Source organism: Portunus trituberculatus, chromosome 22 (genome assembly GCF_017591435.1).
Source record: "Portunus trituberculatus isolate SZX2019 chromosome 22, ASM1759143v1, whole genome shotgun sequence".
Classification (NCBI taxonomy): Eukaryota; Metazoa; Arthropoda; class Malacostraca; order Decapoda; family Portunidae; genus Portunus; species Portunus trituberculatus.
The window spans coordinates 7,787,776-7,807,775 of record NC_059276.1 but is presented as its reverse complement, the minus strand read 5'-3'; the positions used below and the strand labels follow the sequence as shown (position 1 = coordinate 7,807,775).

At 38.9% G+C, this 20,000-nt stretch overlaps 1 protein-coding gene across 3 annotated transcripts in view; it reads right to left on the bottom strand.

The window, feature by feature from the left end:
• LOC123507415 (protein SSUH2 homolog) overlaps positions 1-20,000 on the bottom strand; it is a 264,828-nt gene that overhangs the window by 202,529 nt on the left and 42,299 nt on the right. For 2 of the 3 annotated variants that reach the window (XM_045260247.1, XM_045260248.1), the window contains exon 3: positions 2,254-2,289. The exons of the other annotated variant lie outside the window; for it this stretch is intronic. In XM_045260247.1, the coding sequence (XP_045116182.1) occupies positions 2,254-2,289 (36 nt within the window). The remainder of the gene's footprint in view (positions 1-2,253; positions 2,290-20,000) is intronic. 3 annotated transcript variants of the gene reach the window in all.

Here is a 20,000-nt window from a genome sequence, read left to right as displayed (position 1 = left end):
ACCAATCCATCACCAGAACCACGAAAATACTCTTAATTCCTTGAGTACCACGCCGCGTTTCTATATTAATTCTAGTTACTATTTACTGATTTTATTCGGCTTCAGAAACTTGTGTAGGGATTAAAATAGTACATTGGCCAATAATCTTTTGATCTCCATAGACCCTTCCTTCCCTTGCCCTACCCTTGCAAATAAAATCGTCAAATTATACCCTAAAATCATGGTAAAAATGAGTCTCAGTATTGAAAGGGTTAAAAAGACGACAACCTTCAACTAGAGCCTTTCGAATGTAATGATAGTGAGAGAGCAAAGGGTTTCAGAATACAGGCCAGTGTTAGGCAAGGGCAGAAGGGCAGAGGAGATTATGTCAGTAAGTGATGGGATTCCTTTTATCTTTTTAGCTGCGAGTCACACATTTCTGGTTTTAAGGTAAGAGAGTATTGGTATTAATGTTTGGATGCTTTTAACGTTGACTCTCTGGTGTTGACTGGTGGAAATGTTTGCTGGTTTTTTGCTTCTCTCTTTTTTCGCTATTTTTTTATTTTTTCTCTAGCTTTTTTTTTTTTTAATCTATTTTCTTTTTCTTGTTAAAGTTCTCTCTCTCTCTCTCTCTCTCTCTCTCTCTCTCTCTCTCTCTCTCTCTCTCTCTCTCTCTCTCTCTCTCTCTCTCTCTCTCACACACACACACACACACAAATCCTCCGGTCTCTCAATGCGTCCGTGCCAAGCCACACTCAATCCTGCACCTTGTAAACCCTATTGTTGGCACATCACTCCGGCCTTGGCAGCGACGCACCTCCCCCGACGGCACCTCGCGAGCTACTGAGCATAAATAAGCGAGTGTGTCTATTTATATGAGCCGGACTCACTAAGGTAAACAAACGCCGTTCTTTTAAGGATTTCTTGCGGCTTATTTTTTTCACATCTCAACACTCTATCTTTGAGAAATATGGAGGAAGGAGACGGGGATGATAAATGGGAGTGTAAAAGAAGATAAGAAACAGGCTTGATGATGAGTGGGCTTGAGAAAGATAGGAAGAGGAAGAGGAAGAGATACCTTCAATACCAAGATGACAGATTGAAAGAGACAGTAACATTTTCACTTCATACCTTCTAGTGACAGCTGCTCTTAAATTAGCCTGTATTACTTGTGTTATTGACTTTCTATTTAATACCATGTACTCTTTTCAGGCGCTACAACACACCTGGGACCATCTGGACGTTAATAAGACATGCTGGTTTTTACTCAAGAGGAAAAGGGAATAGAAAAAACGGAAGGAAAGGTAAAGACGTGTAATATACATTTTTATCTGTATGTTCTTGTTTCCCTGTCTGTTCATCCCGTGTTTTGGTTACTCTGTCGCTGTTTTCTCCTTGTGTGTAGGTCTAGATTTTCTGAGGTGGTGAGTTGATTGTTTATCCCCTTCAGTACCATGACGTGTTTCCATATTCATTCTGCTTGCTATTTGGTGATTCTATACAGCTTCTAAAACGTATGTGAGGAGTTAGAATAGTGAAGATTGTGGCCATTAATCTTCTGACCTTCATAGACCCTTTCTAATGTCAATAAAATGGTCTAATCGTACACAAATCAAAAGGTAAAAATGTGTCCCAGTACTGAAGGGGTTAAGGAGTCCTGTGTTGAGTTGTCTTTCTGTCAGGTGAGTTTCTTGAGCTTCCTGTGGTTTATTTCTTGTCATAACAATACTCTTGGGTTCGTATTCTCAAACACTTCTCCTCTTCACCTTCACTATTTCAAAAGGCTTTATTAAAATTTACACGAGTTTTTTTTTTAGGATGTTTTTTTTGTTTCTAGAGGCAGATTGACAAGATTTCTGCATTATTAAGTGGAGAAACACTCTTGAAAATCTCGCTATTCATCTCTGTGCCTTGCAAAATAGTCTTGGTGAGAGAGCAGAGCGTTTCTGAATACTGACCTTGGTGTGACTGTCATTAATGGTAAACTCTGATTTTTAAAGCAGGTTTTGATCAATGGTGTGTGTCGATAACGTTTTATGTACATATTGTAGGATTTATTTAAACTTTCAGACACTTAATTAAAACATTTAGTCATCTCTTAGTTAGGAACAATGCCAAGCTGTTCTAGGCACTGTTCAATGCCAACAAACATGCGTGATTATTGAAAAAAAGGCTAAAGTAAGGTAACAGGAAACAAATAACTTTAAAATGCAAAAACTTCATATTATTAAAGAGAAAAAAAAATAGATAAACGAGCAGGAGACAAACGCTCACCTGATGACGTCATGGATTGCGATGGTCCAAGTTCAGCTGTTGAGACATGACATTATATTACTATATTTATTCACCCCTAGACTATCATTACTATTATTATTACTATTATTATTATTTATTATTATTATTATTATTATTATTATTATTATTATTATTATTATTATTATTGTTGTTGTTGTTGTTATTAGTGTTGTTGTTTAATCAATTAGTTCACTCATTCATCCATTCATAGCTTTCAATGAGGGTCTGTTTGACATCTCATCGAACCGTGACGGACCAGCACCAGGAGGCGGTCTGGCTGTCTGTCTGTCAGGCTCACTGCGCTCACCTTTCTCAGACATTCATTATCGTATTGCTGTGTTGATGTATCTTATTACACTTAAATCATGACATATCGTATAAAGTGGAATTTCATGACAGCAAAAAAAATAGCACACACACACACACACACACACACACACACACACACACACACACACACACACACACACACACACACACACACACACACACACACACACACACACATTACAGCACATCTCTACAGCCACCAGTGAACTTCTTCCCTTCAGAGTAACCTTCCAGTGACTGCGACAACGCTAAGAGTGTTTACATGTACGAACACCATTAAAAGACTCTTAACCCCTTCAGTACGTGGACACATTTTTACCTTGACTTTTGAGTGTGATTAGACGGTTTTATTGACATTAGGAAGGGTGTATGGAGGTCAAAAGATTAATGGGCACAGTCTTCACTATTTAAATCCCTACATAAATTTTTGAAGCTGTATAAAATCACCAAATAGTAACCAGAAGGAACATGGAAACGCGTCCTGGTACTGAAAGGGTTAATCTCACCTGTACAAAACCTTAATACTTTTAAAAATAAACTTACATCGTATTCTAAGAACTCAAAGAACTTATAAACTGCTAAATATACTTAACAATCACCTCCACTGACGCTGAACGCTACTAATGCTCTTATAAATAAACTGATGTCATATTTTTCAAGTCGTAACGAAGAAGCCAGGGCGAGAAGGTTCCGGGCGCCTTGTCTGTACTTCTGAGTGATTTACAAGTAGCTAGAAATGCACTAACGCGGCTCATTTTTGTGTTTATCACCGCTGTAAACATTTCGTGTGGCGAGGATTAGTAGTAGTAGTAGTAGTAGTAGTAGTAACAGAAGAAGGAGGAGGAGGAGGAGCAGGAGGACAAGAAGGAGAAAGAGAATAAGAAGGGGAAGGAGGACAAGGAGGAGGAAGGAAGAGAACAAGGAGGAAAAGGAGAACAAATAGGAGGAAGAGAACAAAGAGGAGGAGGAGAACAAATAGGAGGAAGAGAACAAGAAGGGGGAGGAAAACAAGGGGGGGAGAAAGATAATAAGGAGGAAGAGGAGAACAAGGAGGGGAAGGAGTACATGGAGGAGGAGGAGAACAAAGAGGAGGAGGAGAAAAAGGAGGAGAAGAAGAACAAAGAGGAGGAAGAGAAAAAAGGAGGAAGAGGATAACAAGGAGGAGGAGAAGGAAGGGAGGAGAACATGGAGGAAGAAGAAACAAGGAAGAGAAAGAGAACAAGGAGGAGAAGGAGGACGATGACGAGGAGGAGGAGGACGAGGAAGAGGAGAAGGATTGAAAGAATTACGAATAATCTCAGATACTAACAAATCTTTCTAAGTTTTTACAAGTTGTTTGATTTTGCTTTACAACTTCAAATTAACTACAACACTAACGAGAAATTGTGAACAGTACAAACGAAGGAGAAAAGAAAGAAAATAAAAAAAGAAAAGGAGAAAACGGGACAAAACGAGAAGGAGAAGAAAGAAGAAGATAAAGAAGGCGAAAAGGAGGAGAAGTAAAGGTGGGGAGGTGTTTGACAGGAGAGGTACTGAAGGTGTATGTTAGTTTGTACTGCCAACACACACAGGTGCCATAAAGCTCTCCGTTCAGAGGTTATATGCGAAGTGGGAGCGTATTCTCTAACACTTTAGTCTTCACCTCGTCTGCTTTTAAGACTCTAGTGGAAGATATTGTGATTTTCAAGTGCTTTTATGACCCCAGTGATAGGGTTTTGAGTATACACGATTCAACAGACTGTAGTAGAAGTTATTGGTAATTTTAAAGTATTTGCAGTATATTACCCATTTGGAACACACCATGCTGAAAGTTAGCAGACTATTCAACCATTTTTGTTCATTCCTAACCCTCGGAATGGCAGTTATTGAGATTTTTAAGTCATTTTTATCAATCGAGTGACAATTTAATAAGAACTTCACTTCACCAATAGCAAAACTATAAGAATTAATAATCTAAACGACCTTTCAATACTAACTGAGCATTTCAAAACACGAAGATTAGAATTGAGGGAGAGAGGGGAGAGAGAGGAGAGAGTGAGAGGAGGGATATAAGGCATTGAAAGGGTACTAGGAAGTGATGAATTGAGGTGATGACAGCACGTGAAGGGGAAAGGAAGGGGAAGTGAGGGAATGACAGAGTGAAGGTGTGAATGGAGATGATGAGAAGCGAAGGAAAGTGAGAGGGAGAGGCAAGATGTGTGAGAAGGTGGATGAAAATGAGTAAGAGGAAGTGAGAGGAAGAGGAGAAAATGGAGAAATAACTGGTGATGATAGATGAGAGAAAGAGAGAGAGAGAGAGAATATGAGAAATGAGAGAAAAAGGAGAAAAAGATAGACAGAGAAAAAGAGAATATGAGAAAGAGAAAAGATGAACAGAGAAATGAGAGAAGAGATAAAAAAAAAGATAGAGACTGAAAAAATATAAAGTGAAATAGGAAACAGTGATAAAATAAAGAATACTTAAAGGGAAGTGACAGGTAGGAAGAGGAAACTGCGGTAGGGAAGTAGCTGTGACAGGAAGGGTGGCAGGGGAGACGGAGCATGAGGAGAGAGAGAGTACCCGAGGAGAGAGGCAGGCAGAAAGGAGGGGCGTTGCTATGTATAGAGATAGGGGGAAGCGAAGAAGTGACGCTCTCTTAAGTAGATGCTCAGGTGGGGGCATACCTGTATAATTAAGCTTGTAATGTTACTGTGCAGAGAAGAGGAGGAGGAGGAGGAGGAGGAGGAGGAGGAAGAGGAGGAAGAGGAGGGAGATAATGACTCTTGGATGTAAGATTGAAATATAACAAACGAGAAAATATTTGTACATTCTCATCATCATCAGAGAGAGAGAGAGAGAGAGAGAGAGAGAGAGAGAGAGAGAGAGAGAGAGAGAGAGAGAGAGAGATTATGTAAATTGGAGAAAAAAGAATAAGCAAAAAATAATATTCGTACATTTTCATTCCAACAAACAAAACAAAACGAGCGAGAGCGAGAGCGAGAGAGAGAGAGAGAGAGAGAGAGAGAGAGAGAGAGAGAGAGAGAGGGGACAATGACCTCAATTGACCTAGTTTTTTTCTCTTCCCCACGATGACCTCCCTTCCCTTCGTGGTGTGTGTGTGTGTGTGTGTGTGTGTGTGTGTGTGTGTGTGTGTGTGTGTGTGTGTGTGTGTGTGTGTGTGAGTGGCTGCGGCAACGTCCCAATTTTCATGTTTTTTCCTTGCATGGCTGAGGATGGAAAGGCAGAGTCCATTCCCTTGCAAATGGTATGTTGCTAGTTATTGGGAACTGTGGAGAGGTGTATGGGAGGAGGAAGAGGAGGAGGAGGAGGAGGAGGAGGAGGAGGAGGAGGAGGAGGAGGAGAGCCACGGTACAGTGAAAGAAGGGAAATGAGGCTGGAAAAAAAAGTGGATGAGGTTTTGAAGAGGAGCAAGAGGAGGTGGAGGAGGGAAGGAAAGAGGGAAGGGTTCTGCAGGAGAGATTAAAGGGATAGGAAGAGAAGAAAGGGAAAAAGGGAAAGGAAGAATGGAAGAAAGAAAGTACAATGAAAGCTCGTAAATTGGAAAAGAGTATAGATTTTGTTTGTTTCGTGTGTGTGTGTGTGTGTGTGTGTGTGTGTGTGTGTGTGTGTGTGTGTGTGTGTGTGTGTTGGCTCATCATACTTCACCACATTGGCTTCCTCCTCCTCCTCCTCCCCACCTTCCCTCCTTCCCTCCCTTTTTCCCTCCTCCCATCTCCTCCTCCTCTCCTTCCTTTCCCATTCCTTGGCACATCACCACTTTGTCACACACACACACACACACACACACACACACACACACACACACACACACACACACACACACACACACACACACACACACACACACACACACACACACACACACATCTCAACCTCACCCAACGCAGCAGAAACGTAATTATAATTTTCATTTGCCTCGTTGGGTTTCCTTCAGTCCTCAATTGCCGGCGCCGCTGCTGCTCCCGTTCCATACCGCAATGCTGCTTTTACTCACTCCCGGGGAATGCTGTGCCGCTGCCCCATCACACCACAGCAGTTTGTCAGTCCCCGAACCACAATGTCACAGCCCCACAACCTCTGACCCGCCATCCCATAACACACCTGAGCAATATTCCCACCCGCATTGGACAGGTAGATTGATGAGGGCGTGACAGGTGAGGTCTCCCTGCTGTTGTTGCGTTGTGTGCTGCTCCAGTGGTGCTGTGATGCTGTGGCTGTGCTGAGGTAGTAAATGGTGTGTTTGTTCTAACCTAACCAGTTTTTTTTTATGTAAGAGGGAGAACTACCAAGGGCAAAGCAAAAAAAAGAGACGAAAGAAAAGGAAAAGAATGAAAAGGGAAGGAATATAGAAAAGAAATTAGAAAAAAAGGCCCACTGGAATTGTAGTCTCATAAAAGAAGCAAAAGAAATTAGTGAAAATTCTAACCTAACCTAACTAACAGAATCTTTAGTCATTTTTATTAGGTAGGAGGGAAATCCGGCCAAGGGCAAAATAAAATTATATATAAGACTCACTGAGGTGCCGGTCCGTAAAGATAAAAGATAAAAGATAAAAGCATAGTGGGGAAGGGAGTCTTAGAATGGCATAGGAATCTTTTTATCAATTTAAATTTTGCATGTAGAATGTATGTGTAGATAGATCCATGTATTGTGTGAAGGCAGAGAGTTAGTTGTCTTTAAAGGGTAGAGCTGACTTTAACCTCTTCAGTACTGGGACGCATTTTCACCTTCAATTTTGGGTATGATTACACGATTCTATTTACATTAAGAAGGGTCTATGGAGGTCAGAAGATTAATGGCCAGAAACTTCACTATTTCAATCCCCCTCACATAAGTTTCTGAAGCTGTACAAAATCACCAAATAGTAAGCAGAATGAATAAGGAAACGCGTCATAGTACAGAAGGGGTTAATGATAAATTCTCAGCACCACCTGAACCAACGCTATTAGACCTCACTGGGAGTAATTATCGTATCGGCAGGAGGTGTTGGGTCGTAAAAGACTGAGTGACGTTGAATATTGTAAAAGGAAAGGCGAAAAAAGAGAAAGGAGACAGGAGGAGAGGAAAGGATTAAATGAGGTTAGTAAAGATTAGAGTTAGGGGTAAAAAAGGGAAAGATGAGATGAGATAAGATAGATAGGATTGAGGAAAAAGAAAGAGGTCACAGGAAAGAGACACACAAAGGAAAGGAGAAGAAAAGAAAGTATATTGAAGGAGGACAAAAGGGAAGAAAATAAGAAAAACAAGAGACGAAAGAAATGGAAAAGAATGAAAAGGGAAGGAATATAGAAAAGAAATGAAAGAGAAGGGAAGAAGAACAAGATAAGAGAGGAAAAGAAAAGATAAAGGAAAAAATGTGGAACAGCTAGCGAAGAGAACTTAAATGGAGGAAAAAAATAAAGACAAAAGAGAATTAAGGTAAGATGAAAATAAGATAGAAAAAAACAAAGAAGATAAGAGAAAGAGAGGAAGGAAAGCTGCAAGTGGAGAGAAGGAAAAGGAAAAGAAGAGAGGAAGAAGAGAGAAGAAAAACTAGAAGAAATTGAAGGAAAACAGACACAGGCAGGACGATAGAAAGAAGAAAAATGAGAAAGGAAAGGGAATGAGGAGAAATAAAGGGAGAAAAGGAAGGAAGAGAAAGAAGGGAAGAAAAACTAAGACGAAAATGAAGATGGAGGAAAGGAGACACAGGGAAGGAAATTGGAGAGAAGAAAAATGAAGATGAGAAGGAAATGGAGGAGATATGAAGGAGAGAGAAAGAAAAAAGAATAGAGAAGAAAAAACAGAAGGAAATGAAGGAAAAGAGACAAGAAAAGAAGTTAGAGGAAGATAAATGAAGATGAGAAGGAAATGGAAAAGAGGTAAAAGAGAGAGAGAAAGAAAGAAAAGAAGACAGAAAAAAACTACGAAGGAAAAGAGACAGAGACAAAAAAAGAAGTTAGAGGGAAGAAAAATGAAGATGGGAAGGGATTGGAGGGAAAGTGAAGGGGAGAGAGAAGGGAAGGAATTAGAGAGGAAGTGAAGGGGAGAGAAGGGAAGGGAATCAATCTAGAGAGACATAGGAAGTACAGATAGGAGCGCTAAGAATCCATCGCATCTTTAGTCGACCACCTGGATATAACGAAGGAAACTCTGATGATGAGGCCGCTGCGGTAAGTCCTCCTCCTCCTCCTCCTCCTCCTCCTCCTCCTCCTCCTCCTCCTCCTCCTCCTCCTCCTCGTCTTCCTCTTCTTCCTCCTTCTCCTCTTGTCTTTCTGTCGTAAATATGCAAATTGTGTAATCAGGTTTTCTCTTTAGTCCTTCCTTCTCTCCTCTTTAAATTTCTTTCTCTCTTCTTCTTTAATCCTTCTTGCAAACACCTTAGCTTTCTCTCTCTCTCTCTCTCTCTCTCTCTCTCTCTCTCTCTCTCTCTCTCTCTCTCTCTGGTTATATTTTTTTTCTATCTTTTTTCTCTCATGTATTTCTTTCCCCTTTCTTCTTGTTTCCTTACTTCTCCCATCTCTCTTTCTTCCTCTATCTCCCTTCGTCTCTTTCCCGCTATCTTCCTTCCTCCTTCCTCCTCCTCCTCCTCCTGCCATCGTGTTTCCTTCCTTCCTTCCTTCCTTCAGATATTTTCATCACAGAATTCACCCCTAAAGTTTTATTTCGCTTTTTATTACAGCAAAGGATAGAAAGAACGGAGAAGGAGGAGGAGGAGAAGGAGGAGAAGGGGCTAGAGGAGGAGGAGGAGGAGGAAGAGGAAAGGAAGATATAAAAGAGAAAGAGGAAATACAGATCTCAAAGTTAAATTTTTGTATACTTTTTAGGTACTTTATGTATGTATTTGTATGCATGTATGTATAATTTGTATGTATGTATGTATGTATGTATGTATATGGATGGGCAGCAGTGAATATGAGATATCAGATTTGCATTACACACACACACACACACAGACACACACAGACAGACACAGACACGTCAAGGCAAGTGGTGTGTGTGTGTGTGTGTGTGTGTGTGTGTAGTGTGTGTGTGCGTACATAGGCACGCTGTGTGTATCCTCGTGTGCGTGTGTACGGAAATAGACGTTCACAGCGACCCACTTCTCACGACCGCTCCCTTCTCCCTTCCCCTCCCTCCCCTCTTTTCTCTTTCCTTCTTTCCTCTCCCTTCTCTTCCTCTTTCCTCTCGTTTTCTCTCTTCCTCTTCCTCTTTTATCTTCTTTTAATCCTCTTGTTTCTTCTTTCCTTTTTCTTTCCTCTTTTTCATTTCCGGTTTCTCTTCATCTATCTTTCTCTTTCTCGTTTCTTTCTCATCTATATTTTTTACTCTTCCTTTTTTTCATCTTGTTCTCTCGTCTTCTTTCATTTCTTCTGTCAATTTTTTTCTTCCTTCTCGTCTCTTCCTTTTCTCTTTCTCTTCATTCCTTCCCTTATTTCTACCTATCTTCCCATCCTCCTATTTCTCTTTTCCTTTTCCTTATCTCTCTCCTCATGTCACTCCCATCCCTCTGTAAAAAAGAAAACGGGAAGGAAAAAATTGACAGATCCCATATTTCTTTTTCCCTCTCTTCTAAATTTACACTAACGAGCTAAATCCTGCTTCAATTTTTTTTCAGTTCTGTAAAATTTAGTTTCCTTCATTCCCTTCACGTTTGGATGGGAGCGACGGGTTTGAGCGCATGAAAGAGCTGAACGACTGACTGACTGACTGACTGACTGACTGACTGACTTCCTGCCTGCCTGTCTCCCTATATGACTGACTAAGAGCCTGAATGGTTGGCTGACTGACTAATTGATTTTCTGCCTGTCTGTCTCCCTGTCTACAAAGGTTCCTGTATGGCTAACTGACTGGTTGGCTGACTGCCTGGTTGACTCTCAGGCTGAGTGCCAGAGTGACTGGCTGACTGGCTGAATGCTGAGACAAAAACAGGGAAAACGCAAATGATGTCTAAACGGAAAACAAAATTGACTACTACTACTACTACTACTACTACTACTACTACTACTACTACTACTACTACTACTACTACTACTACTACTACTACTACTACTACTACTACTACTACTACTACTACTACTACTACTACTACTACTACTACTGATCGAAATACCACTAGTAAGAGGCGGGCGTGCTGTAATGGCTGATGAGAGCAAGAGTTAGAAGAGCACTTAAGAAACTCTGCAGAACTCAGAATAAATATTGACTGCATCTCTTTGTCACTGTAAATGCTTTTGTTTGCCTCCTGCTTACCCCGAGGAGGAGGAGGAGGAGGAGGAGGAGGAGGAGGAGGAGCTTGAAAAAAATACAGAAATGTTGAAGAAGAGAGTGAAGAGGAAAGGAAAAAGATTACACAAGAGGAGGAAGAAGAGGAAGAGGAGGAGGAAGAGGAGGAGGAAGAGGAAGAGGAGCAACATAAAGAGGAAAGTGAGGAGGAGAAGGAGGCATAAAATCAAGACAGAAAAATGGAAATACAAAAGAGAAAAGTTAGCAAGAAAATATAACTGGAGAAGAAAATATGATGACTAAGAAATAAAGAAAAAGAAAAGAGAAGAGAGAAAATAAAGAAGAATGGAAGAAAAATGCAGAATAAAAGAAAAGAAGAAAGAAGAAAATAATATAGTTGTGAATGTAGCGAGAAAGAGGAGGAGAAAGTAGATGGAGGAGAAGGAGGAGGAGGAGGAGGAGGAGGAGGAGGAAGAGGAGGAGGAAGAGGAGGAAGAGGAGGAGGAGGAGGGTGTGGTTCGTGACTATTAATAGATAAACGTGTCTCCTTAATCTATTTATTCCTGCATTTTAGGGACTAGGAATTATTGTTATCATTATTAGTATTAGTATTAGTATTATCATTATCACTATTTTTATTATTACTGGTTTGTTCGTATTTCTCTTCCATGTGTGTGTGTGTGTTTTTTAATTCATGATTGGCAGGACTTAGGTAGACGTGTGTGTGTGTGTGTGTGTGTGTGTGTGTGTGTGTGTGTGTGTGTGTGTGTGTGTGTGTGTGGTGAATAAAGAAAAAAGAGAGAGTGGCAGATTTTATTTTGTCAGTGGAGAGAAGTGAAGCGTAGAGGGCAGAGAGAGAGAGAGAGAGAGAGAGAGAGAGAGAGAGAGAGAGAGAGAGAGAGAGAGAGAGAGAGAGAGAGAGATTGATTTCAAGATAAAGTTAATTGAGAGTAAATATAATGAGATAAACAAATTAATGGGTAGGATTTTTACAGCCAGAGAGAGAGAGAGAGAGAGAGAGAGAGAGAGAGAGAGAGAGAGAGAGCAAGATCAAGCAATGCAGCATCAACCCACACCACCAATATTCCACAGCAGTCACTCTGTCATGGAGCCTCCCAGCCTTGCACATCCCCGCGCCAGGAACTCCCCCACTATGGCGCTAAATCATTGGTCTTGGTCAGTTTCCCCTTGACGTGAAGACCCAAGACGGTCCATCCAATATCTGGGCCACCACGCAGCTTCCAAGGCCACCAGACTAACACTCTCCCGCTGTCTAGGCGCAGGAGTTAGACACGCGCTAGGAGACACATCAAGGTCGCAGCTAAATTTTTGGATCCGTGGTGGCTTAAGCGAGTCTTGAAGGTTTAAACGGTTCGAATCTTTAATACACTTCAATTTAGCTGATTTAGTCGTGTTTCCTTCAGTTTTTTTTTGGATTTCTAGTGAGTTAAGCGTGTTTTGGACGTGATAGGATGCAGTTTAGCGGTTCGAATCTTTAATACACTTAAATGTTGGAGATAAAGTGTTTTTTGCCTCAGTTTTGGGATTTCCAGTGACTTAAGCGTGTTTTGGAAGTGGTTAGATCCATTTAAGCGGTTCGAATCTTTTATATACTTCAATGTTGCAGATACAGTGTTTTTCCTCAATTTTTTTTTATTTCTAGTGACATAAGCGGGTTTTGGTCGTAGTTGGATGCATTTAACGGGTTCCGAATCTTCAATAAAGAACCATTTTTGTTGTTGATATTATTGTTATTGCTGTTTTTTTCTCTTTCTGCACATTTCATGGCCGTAACTGTCGTGTTTTTATTTTATCTATTTTTTGCTTCGGTTTTGGGATCTGTAGTGACGTAAGCGGGTTTTGATCGTGGTAAGATGCATTTAAATGGTTCAGATCTTTAATACAGATACATGATTTGCTCTTTGGATATCTCAATTACAAGGAAGACATGTTTTTTTTTTTCTTTTCTGACTGTGGTACTGAATTTAAAGTCCGCTTCCTTATGTTTAGGGAGATTTCCTGCTTCTTCGGCAGTTTAAGATCAAGAAAACCGTTTAGATCTGATTTCCAAAGATTCAAAATGACTTGAGCGCATTCTGATGCGGTTAAGATTAAAAATTTCTCTCTTTCTTTATGTAGATTTGTTCATTTTCTCATTATACATTTTTCATTCATTTATTTTCTCTTATTATTTATTTATTTATTTATTTTTCTTTCTTTTGAGAGAGAGAGAGAGTCCTAAAGGTGAAGGAAGCTATATATTCTCCCACACTGAAGGATCTTTACTGACATAAGCGCCTCCGGGTTGCGGCAAGACTGAGGTAAGAAGTCTCGTTCCTTTGGTGTAGGACGACTCCTTACCTTCTGGCGGATCAAGGTCGTGGAAACCATTTATATCTTGCATTGGAATACCTTTAGTGGCTCGGATGCTTTTAGGTTGAAGGTAGGGTTGAGTTAAGGAGTTGGATTCCTTATATATATATGTAAATTTGTGGTCTTTTATACAGTTCACGGTTTGGGAAGCAGTTTATGTCATATTTTAAGATTCGTTGTGATTTAAGTGTGTTTTCTTTATGTTAGTATTGATTTAAGTGTTTCAGTTCTTTATTTATTGTGTTTCGTCTTTTCTTTCTCCCTTTTTCTCTCTTTTCTCTCTTTTTCTCTCCTTATGAGTCCCAGTGTTTATTTATCTTTCTTCATTTATGTATTTCAACTTTCTACATCTTTTTTTCTTTATCTCCTTCTTTATCTGTTTCTTTCTTCCCTCCTTTCTTTCTCTATTCCATTTTCGTTCCTTTCCACGTTCGTCCCTGCTTATATTTTTCTTTCCTTATTTCTGTATGTCAATTTGCCATCTTTCATTTTTTCCTTTACTCATCTATCTCCTTTTATTAGTTTCTTTCCTCCCTCCTTTCTTCCTCCATTCCATTTTCTTTCCTTCTCACGTTCGTCCTTCCCTTCCTTACAATTCAAACACCGAGAAAGCTTCCATTTTCGTCCCCCATACATCCTTTGTGTCTTAAGTGCGTCTTATCTGTGTTGGATTGAGTTACAGCGTCACTTTTCCGATAAATAGACAGATTTCTTAGTTTGGAAGAGCTCAGAGTCCCTCCCTGGAAATGCTTCTTCTTTTTTCTCTTTTTTGGCACAAGAGGTGAAGGAGAAAAGGAAGAGACGTGAAAAGAAAGGGAATGAGAAATATAAGCTTGATAGTGATGGTTAAGAGGAAGGAAAAAGGAAAATAAAGGAAGGAAAAGGAGAAAAATGATACTAATGGGGTTTGGCGTTTAAGAGGAAGGAGGGAAATAGAAGAAAAGGAAGAAAAAGGAAGAAAAAGATAGTGATGTGCTTTAGTGTACGGTAAACAGTAGGAAAAACAGGAAATTAAAGGAAAAACAAGAAAGAAGAAAGAAAAATATATAAATGTGGTATGATGAACAGAGAAGGCAGGAAAACAAAGGAAAACAAAGGAAAAGCAAGGAAAAGAGAAAAAGAACATTACTGTGCTTTGTTATAGGTGAAAAGTTAGGAAGAAAGACAGAGATAGACTTTAGAGTAGGGAAAAGAGAGGAAAAGTCGAAGAAAGGGAGTAAAGAGAAAAAAAAAAGAAAAAAAGACATATTATATACAAAAGAAACAAAAAAAGAACTAAAAGAACAATGAAAAGGCGAAAAAAAAGCAGGGATGGATTTTAGAACAAGGAAAACGGTAGAAAAAAAAAGAGAGGAAAAGAGGAAAAGAGGAAAAGACACAAAAACAAGAAAAATAAGTAAAAGAATGTTGAAAAAGTAGGAAAAAAGAAAAAAAAGGCAAGGATAGGTTTAAAATAAGGGAAACGGCAGGAAAAGTCAAAGAAAAGAGAAGAAAAGAGAAAAAGAAAAGAGAAAAAGACATTACATAAATAAATAAGAAAAAGAAGTAGAAGAACATTGAAAGACGCAAGGATAGACTTAAAAATCGGGAAAACTGCAGGAAAACTCAAAGAAAACGAAGGAAAAGAGGAAAAGTAAAAAAAACAAGAAAAAAAATAAGAAAAATAAATAGAACGTTGAAAAGGCAGGAATAGATTTAAGAATCAGGAAAACTGCAGGAAAAGTCAAAGAAAAGAAAGGAAAAGAGGAAAAGAGGAAAAGATACTCATGATAGCTGTTTGTGGGGGCGAGCAGCGGGCATGAGGGAGATACAGGGAGGCTGTTTAGCAAGTCAGATGCATCACGGGAAACACCCTTAACCCGACTGTGTGACGCAGCGACCTTGTGCCAAAGAGAGAGAGAGAGAGAGAGAGAGAGAGAGAGAGAGAAACTGCTGCTGGGTTTACTGGTTCCATTCTCCCTGGAAAGGTCAGTCCATACATGTTTTATTTTGATCCGCGGCGAGAGAGAGAGAGAGAGAGAGAGAGAGAGAGAGAGAGAGAGAGAGTAGGTAGGTAGGTAGGTAGAGAGAGAGAGAGAGAGAGAGAGAGGTAGGTAGAGAGAGAGAGAGAGAGAGAGAGAGAGAGAGAGAGAGAGAGAGAGAGAGAGAGAGAGAGAGAGAGAGAGAGAGAGAGAGAGAGTAAAAGACAACAAAGAGTGAATGCAGCGAAGCGTACAGAACACAAAAGAGAATTGACTTTTAGCAAAATACACAAAATTCTACCGTTTGTCTTTTGTTCGTTTATCGTCTCTCTTATTCCCAAACAGAGAAAATGGTGGAAATGGAACGAAAATAATGAAAGGAGAGAGGAGAGAAAAATACCACTTGAAACCATCCCTCGTAAAAAAAAAAAATGAAAATAAAAGAAGGAAAGAAGGAAAACAATGCAATGGTAAAGAACAAACTGAAAAGAAAAAGATGAAAGAGAACAACAAAAGACGAGAAATTCATATCAGGAACTAAAATGATCGAAATAAAATGAAAAAAAAGTAAAAATATAATGAAAATAACAATAAAAACACGTTGATAAAGGATAAACTAAAAAAATATGATGAAAAAGATGAATATATGAAAAAGTGAACAACAAAAAACGAGAAATTCATATGAGGAACTAAAATGATCGAAATAAAATGAAAAAAAGTAAAATATGATGAAAATAACAATAAAAACACGTTGGTTAAAGATAAACTAAATAAAAAGGAAAGGAAAGAAAACATGAACATATGAAAATGGAAAAAAGGAAATTCACATGAAAAAATAAAATACATGAAAATAAATTGAAAAAGTAAAAAAAAATAAGCAAAAAATAATAAAAACAAATTTGTAAAGGATAAGCTGGAAAAAAAGTAGACGAAATAGACGAAAAAAAATAAAAGCATACAAAAACAAACAGAAAACAACACTAAACTCTCATAAAAAGTTAAGCTTCATATGCACACAGTGTTTTCAAATGCAGACCCTTTTAGTGAGCTTTTAAACACAGGCAGGTTAGTGAGGCTTAGTGCGGTTCAGTACAGTGTCCACTCTCATCCAGCGCGCGAGAACCATTAGTCAGGTGACACAGGCCATTTGCAGGAAGAACGGGTGAGCGTGCTGGGGTGAAAAGGGTGGGGCTAGATGATTTATAGGGTGCGTTAGGGTGGATTTTTTCGCCTGGAAGGGGTGGCAGTGGAAAGGGTGACCCAGTGCTACGAAAGGGTGAATGTCGAATAGGTTTAAAGACGAAGGGTGCATGCAAAAGGGGTGAAGGTAGCAAGGTTGTTACTGGAGTTTTGTGGTGTGCATGATTAGACCATTCTATTGACATTAGGAAGGGTCTATGGAGGTCAAAAGGTTAATAGCCACGGTGTTTGCTATTCTAATCCCCACATAAGTCTCTGAAAATGTATAAAATCACCAAATAGGAACCAGAATGAATGTGGAAATGCGTCATTGGACTCAAGGGGTTAAGGGTGAAATGAGAAGGTAATTTAAGAGTGAAATAGAGGTAAAGGGTGAATATGAAATAGCTTTAAAGAAGAAGGGTGGATGCAAAAGGGTGAAGTTAGCTAGGGTGTTACTTGAATTTGGTAGTGTTTAAGGGTAAAATGAGAAAGTGAAGGGGTGTTAAAGGGTGAAATAGAGGGAAAGGGTAAATATCAAATAGCTTTAAAGATGAAGGGTGAATGCGAAAGGGGTGAATGTAGCTAGGTGTTATTAGAATTTAGTAGCGTTTAAGTACAGCTTCAGAAACTAATGTGCATAATTAGAATAGTGCAGACTGTGGCCATTAATCTTCTGACCTCCATAGACCGATCCTAATATCAATAAAATGGTCTAATCGTACACAGGCTAAAAAGGTGTCCCAGTACTGCAGGGTTAGTGGTGAGATGAGGGAAAATATCACTGTTTAGGGGTGAGAAAAAGAAATAATCTACTGTTAAAGATAAAGTAAGGAGAAATATGACGAAAAAGTTAGTTGAAAGATGAAAAGGGAAACGCTAGACAGTATTTGAGACCGAAAGGAGAAAATAAAAGAGAATTGCAAGGTAATAAAGAAGAAATTAGAGCATTTTTTGTAGAGGAAACTTTAAAATGAGGTGACAAAGTGAAATGCAGCCTTTGAAATTAGGAAATTCTGTGCAAGTCTGTCAGTGAAAAGGGAGAAAAAAAACTGAGGAAAAAATACTTGTGACAGCTGCAGATTAAAACAGGGAAATTTTTATGAAAGCAAGTGAGAGTGGGGAGGGGAAAGTGAAGAGAGGAAAAGATTGACACAAGTGAGAGAGGAAAAGATTGACACGAGAGGAAAAGATTGACGAGAGAGTGAAATTTTGACACAAGTAAGAGAGGAAAATATTGACACAAGCGAAGTTAACTGGGAAAACGTGAAGAATGACAATGGAAAACGTGAACTTTGCATGAAGAGAAGGAAAATAGAGTCTATATACTAAATGAAATAGAGAAAATAAACACTGAATAGAATACAGAAGAAAATCAATAGAAGGAAAATGGATACAGAAAATCAAAAGGTGAAATGCAAAAGTATCAGAAACAACAAAAAAGAAAGAGAGAAAACTTTTTGGAAATATAGAAAGAAAGACAACATTTTACAAGAAGACAATGAAAAATATGAACATAGAGAAAAAACGAAGATAAAGAAAGAAGACAATGAAAAAAAGACAATGAAAGAATAAAACAGAAAATATGAACATAAAGAAAAAAAAAGATTAAGAAAAAAAAAACACAATAAAAGAAGACAATGAAAAAATATGAGCATAGAAAAAAAACAAGTTAAATATAAAGAAATAGAAATAAATGAGATAAAAAAATGATAAGGAAGAAAACAACTGAAAATATAAAGGAAAGATTAGGAAGAGGAAAGAAAGAACACGTTTTAGTGGTAGAAAAATGAAAAGGGAAAGGGAAAAAAAAGATGATGCAGTGGTGATGAGAAAGGATAAGTTTAGGGAGACTGGCAATGATGGAACCTTGATAGCACTCTCTCTCTCTCTCTCTCTGGTTTTCAATAATTTCCACATCCTTTTCCCTTAACCCCAGTACCCAACCCTCACTCTCTCTCTCTCTCTCTCTCTCTCTCTCTCTCTCTCTCTCTCTCTCTCTCTCTCTCTCTCTCTCCACGTAGCAATACATTCGCAGCCACAATCCGCCACACAGGGAACCAGAGAGAGATAATGCCTCACACTCCCCTCTCATTTCCCTCTCTCCCTTATCTTCTTCCTTTCCTCCTCTCCCTTTATCTCCTCCTCCCTCTCTTCCTTCATCCTTCCCATCCTTTGCCTAATCCTACCTTCCCTTATCTTGCTGTTATTTATTTGTTTCTGGTTTGGAAGAGGGAGTGAGGAAGGAGGAGGAGGAGGAGGAGGAGGAGGAGGAGGAGGAGGAGGAGGAGGAGGAGGAGGATTTGACGGTTCTATGGAAAAGTGTTGAGAGATAGATAGATAGATAGATAGATAGATAGATAGAGAGAGAGAGAGAGAGAGAGAGAGAGAGAGAGAGAGAGAGAGAGAGAGAGAGAGAGAGAGAGAGAGAGAGAGATTTATGGCTAAAATCTTGGCTCGGAAGTACAAAACAGAGAGAGAGAGAGAGAGAGAGAGAGAGAGAGAGAGAGAGAGAGAGAGAGTTTGTTTATGTAATTTTTCCTTCCCCTCATTATTCTCCCTAACACCTGCTGCCTCTCTCTCTCTCTCTCTCTCTCTCTCTCTCTGATTACCTATTACTCTTCTTTGCATCATTATTTTTTTCTCCTCTTTTCCTTTTTTCTTTCTTTCTTTCACTAATTATCAGACTTCCTTTTCATTTCCTTTTTCTTTGTTTTGTTTCCAAAGTGTTTGTTTTCAATTTCTCTTATCTTGTTTTCCTCTTTTTATTGTTTTTGTTCGAGAATTTTTGCTCCTGTTGTCATTTCCTCTTTGTTTCCTCTTGTTTAATTAAATTTCCTCTTTTTTCCACTTCTTTTACTCTTTATTTTTTTTCTTTTTCCTATTTCCTAACTTTTGATATTTTTCGTTTGCGTTCTTTTCTCTCTGTTTCCTCTTCGTCTTCTCCATTTTCGTTTTCCTCCTCTCGTCCTCATTCAAAGCTTTATCCAATTTCTTCCTCCTCTTTCTTCCTTGCAAGTGAGTTTCTAAATCCTTTCTTCCTATCCTATTACATCTCCTTTCTTCTAACGCATTTTGTCTTCCTCTTCTTCTTCTTCCTCTTCTTCTTCCTCCTCCTCCTCTTCCTCCTCCTCCTTCGTTTCTATGCATCTGACAGTATATTTCCATTTTAATTGATTTTTCCCTTTTTTTTATCCTTCTTCAATTCCTTTGTTTTTTATTCATTCTTGCTACACACTCAGTTTCTTTCTTTTCTTTTCCATGGCTATTTTTTCCTTTTCATTTTCCTCGTTTCCTGTTTTCTTTTATTTAATTTTCATTTCTCTTATTCTTTAGCTAAAATTATCCTTTTATCTTCTATTTTCTTTATTTCATCATCTCACATTTTCCACCAGGCATTTATAAAGGAAAAGGAGCATCAAGTGACATAGTGGAATCCAACCCCTATAAACAAACCCAATAAATAGAGGAGTTAGATATAAACATTCATTCCTTTTAGGCAAGACAGTATAGGGGATCGAAACCTTTTAAGTTCACAGCAAAGAGGATCCACTCGCAATATAGGAGAATTTATTGACTGGTTTATACTTTGTCGCCTAAAAAGAAGGTCATAAGGCGCCTGCTGGCTATAAAGTATTAGATAAGCTTGTTTCATATAGAGAGAATCGAGTAGAGTG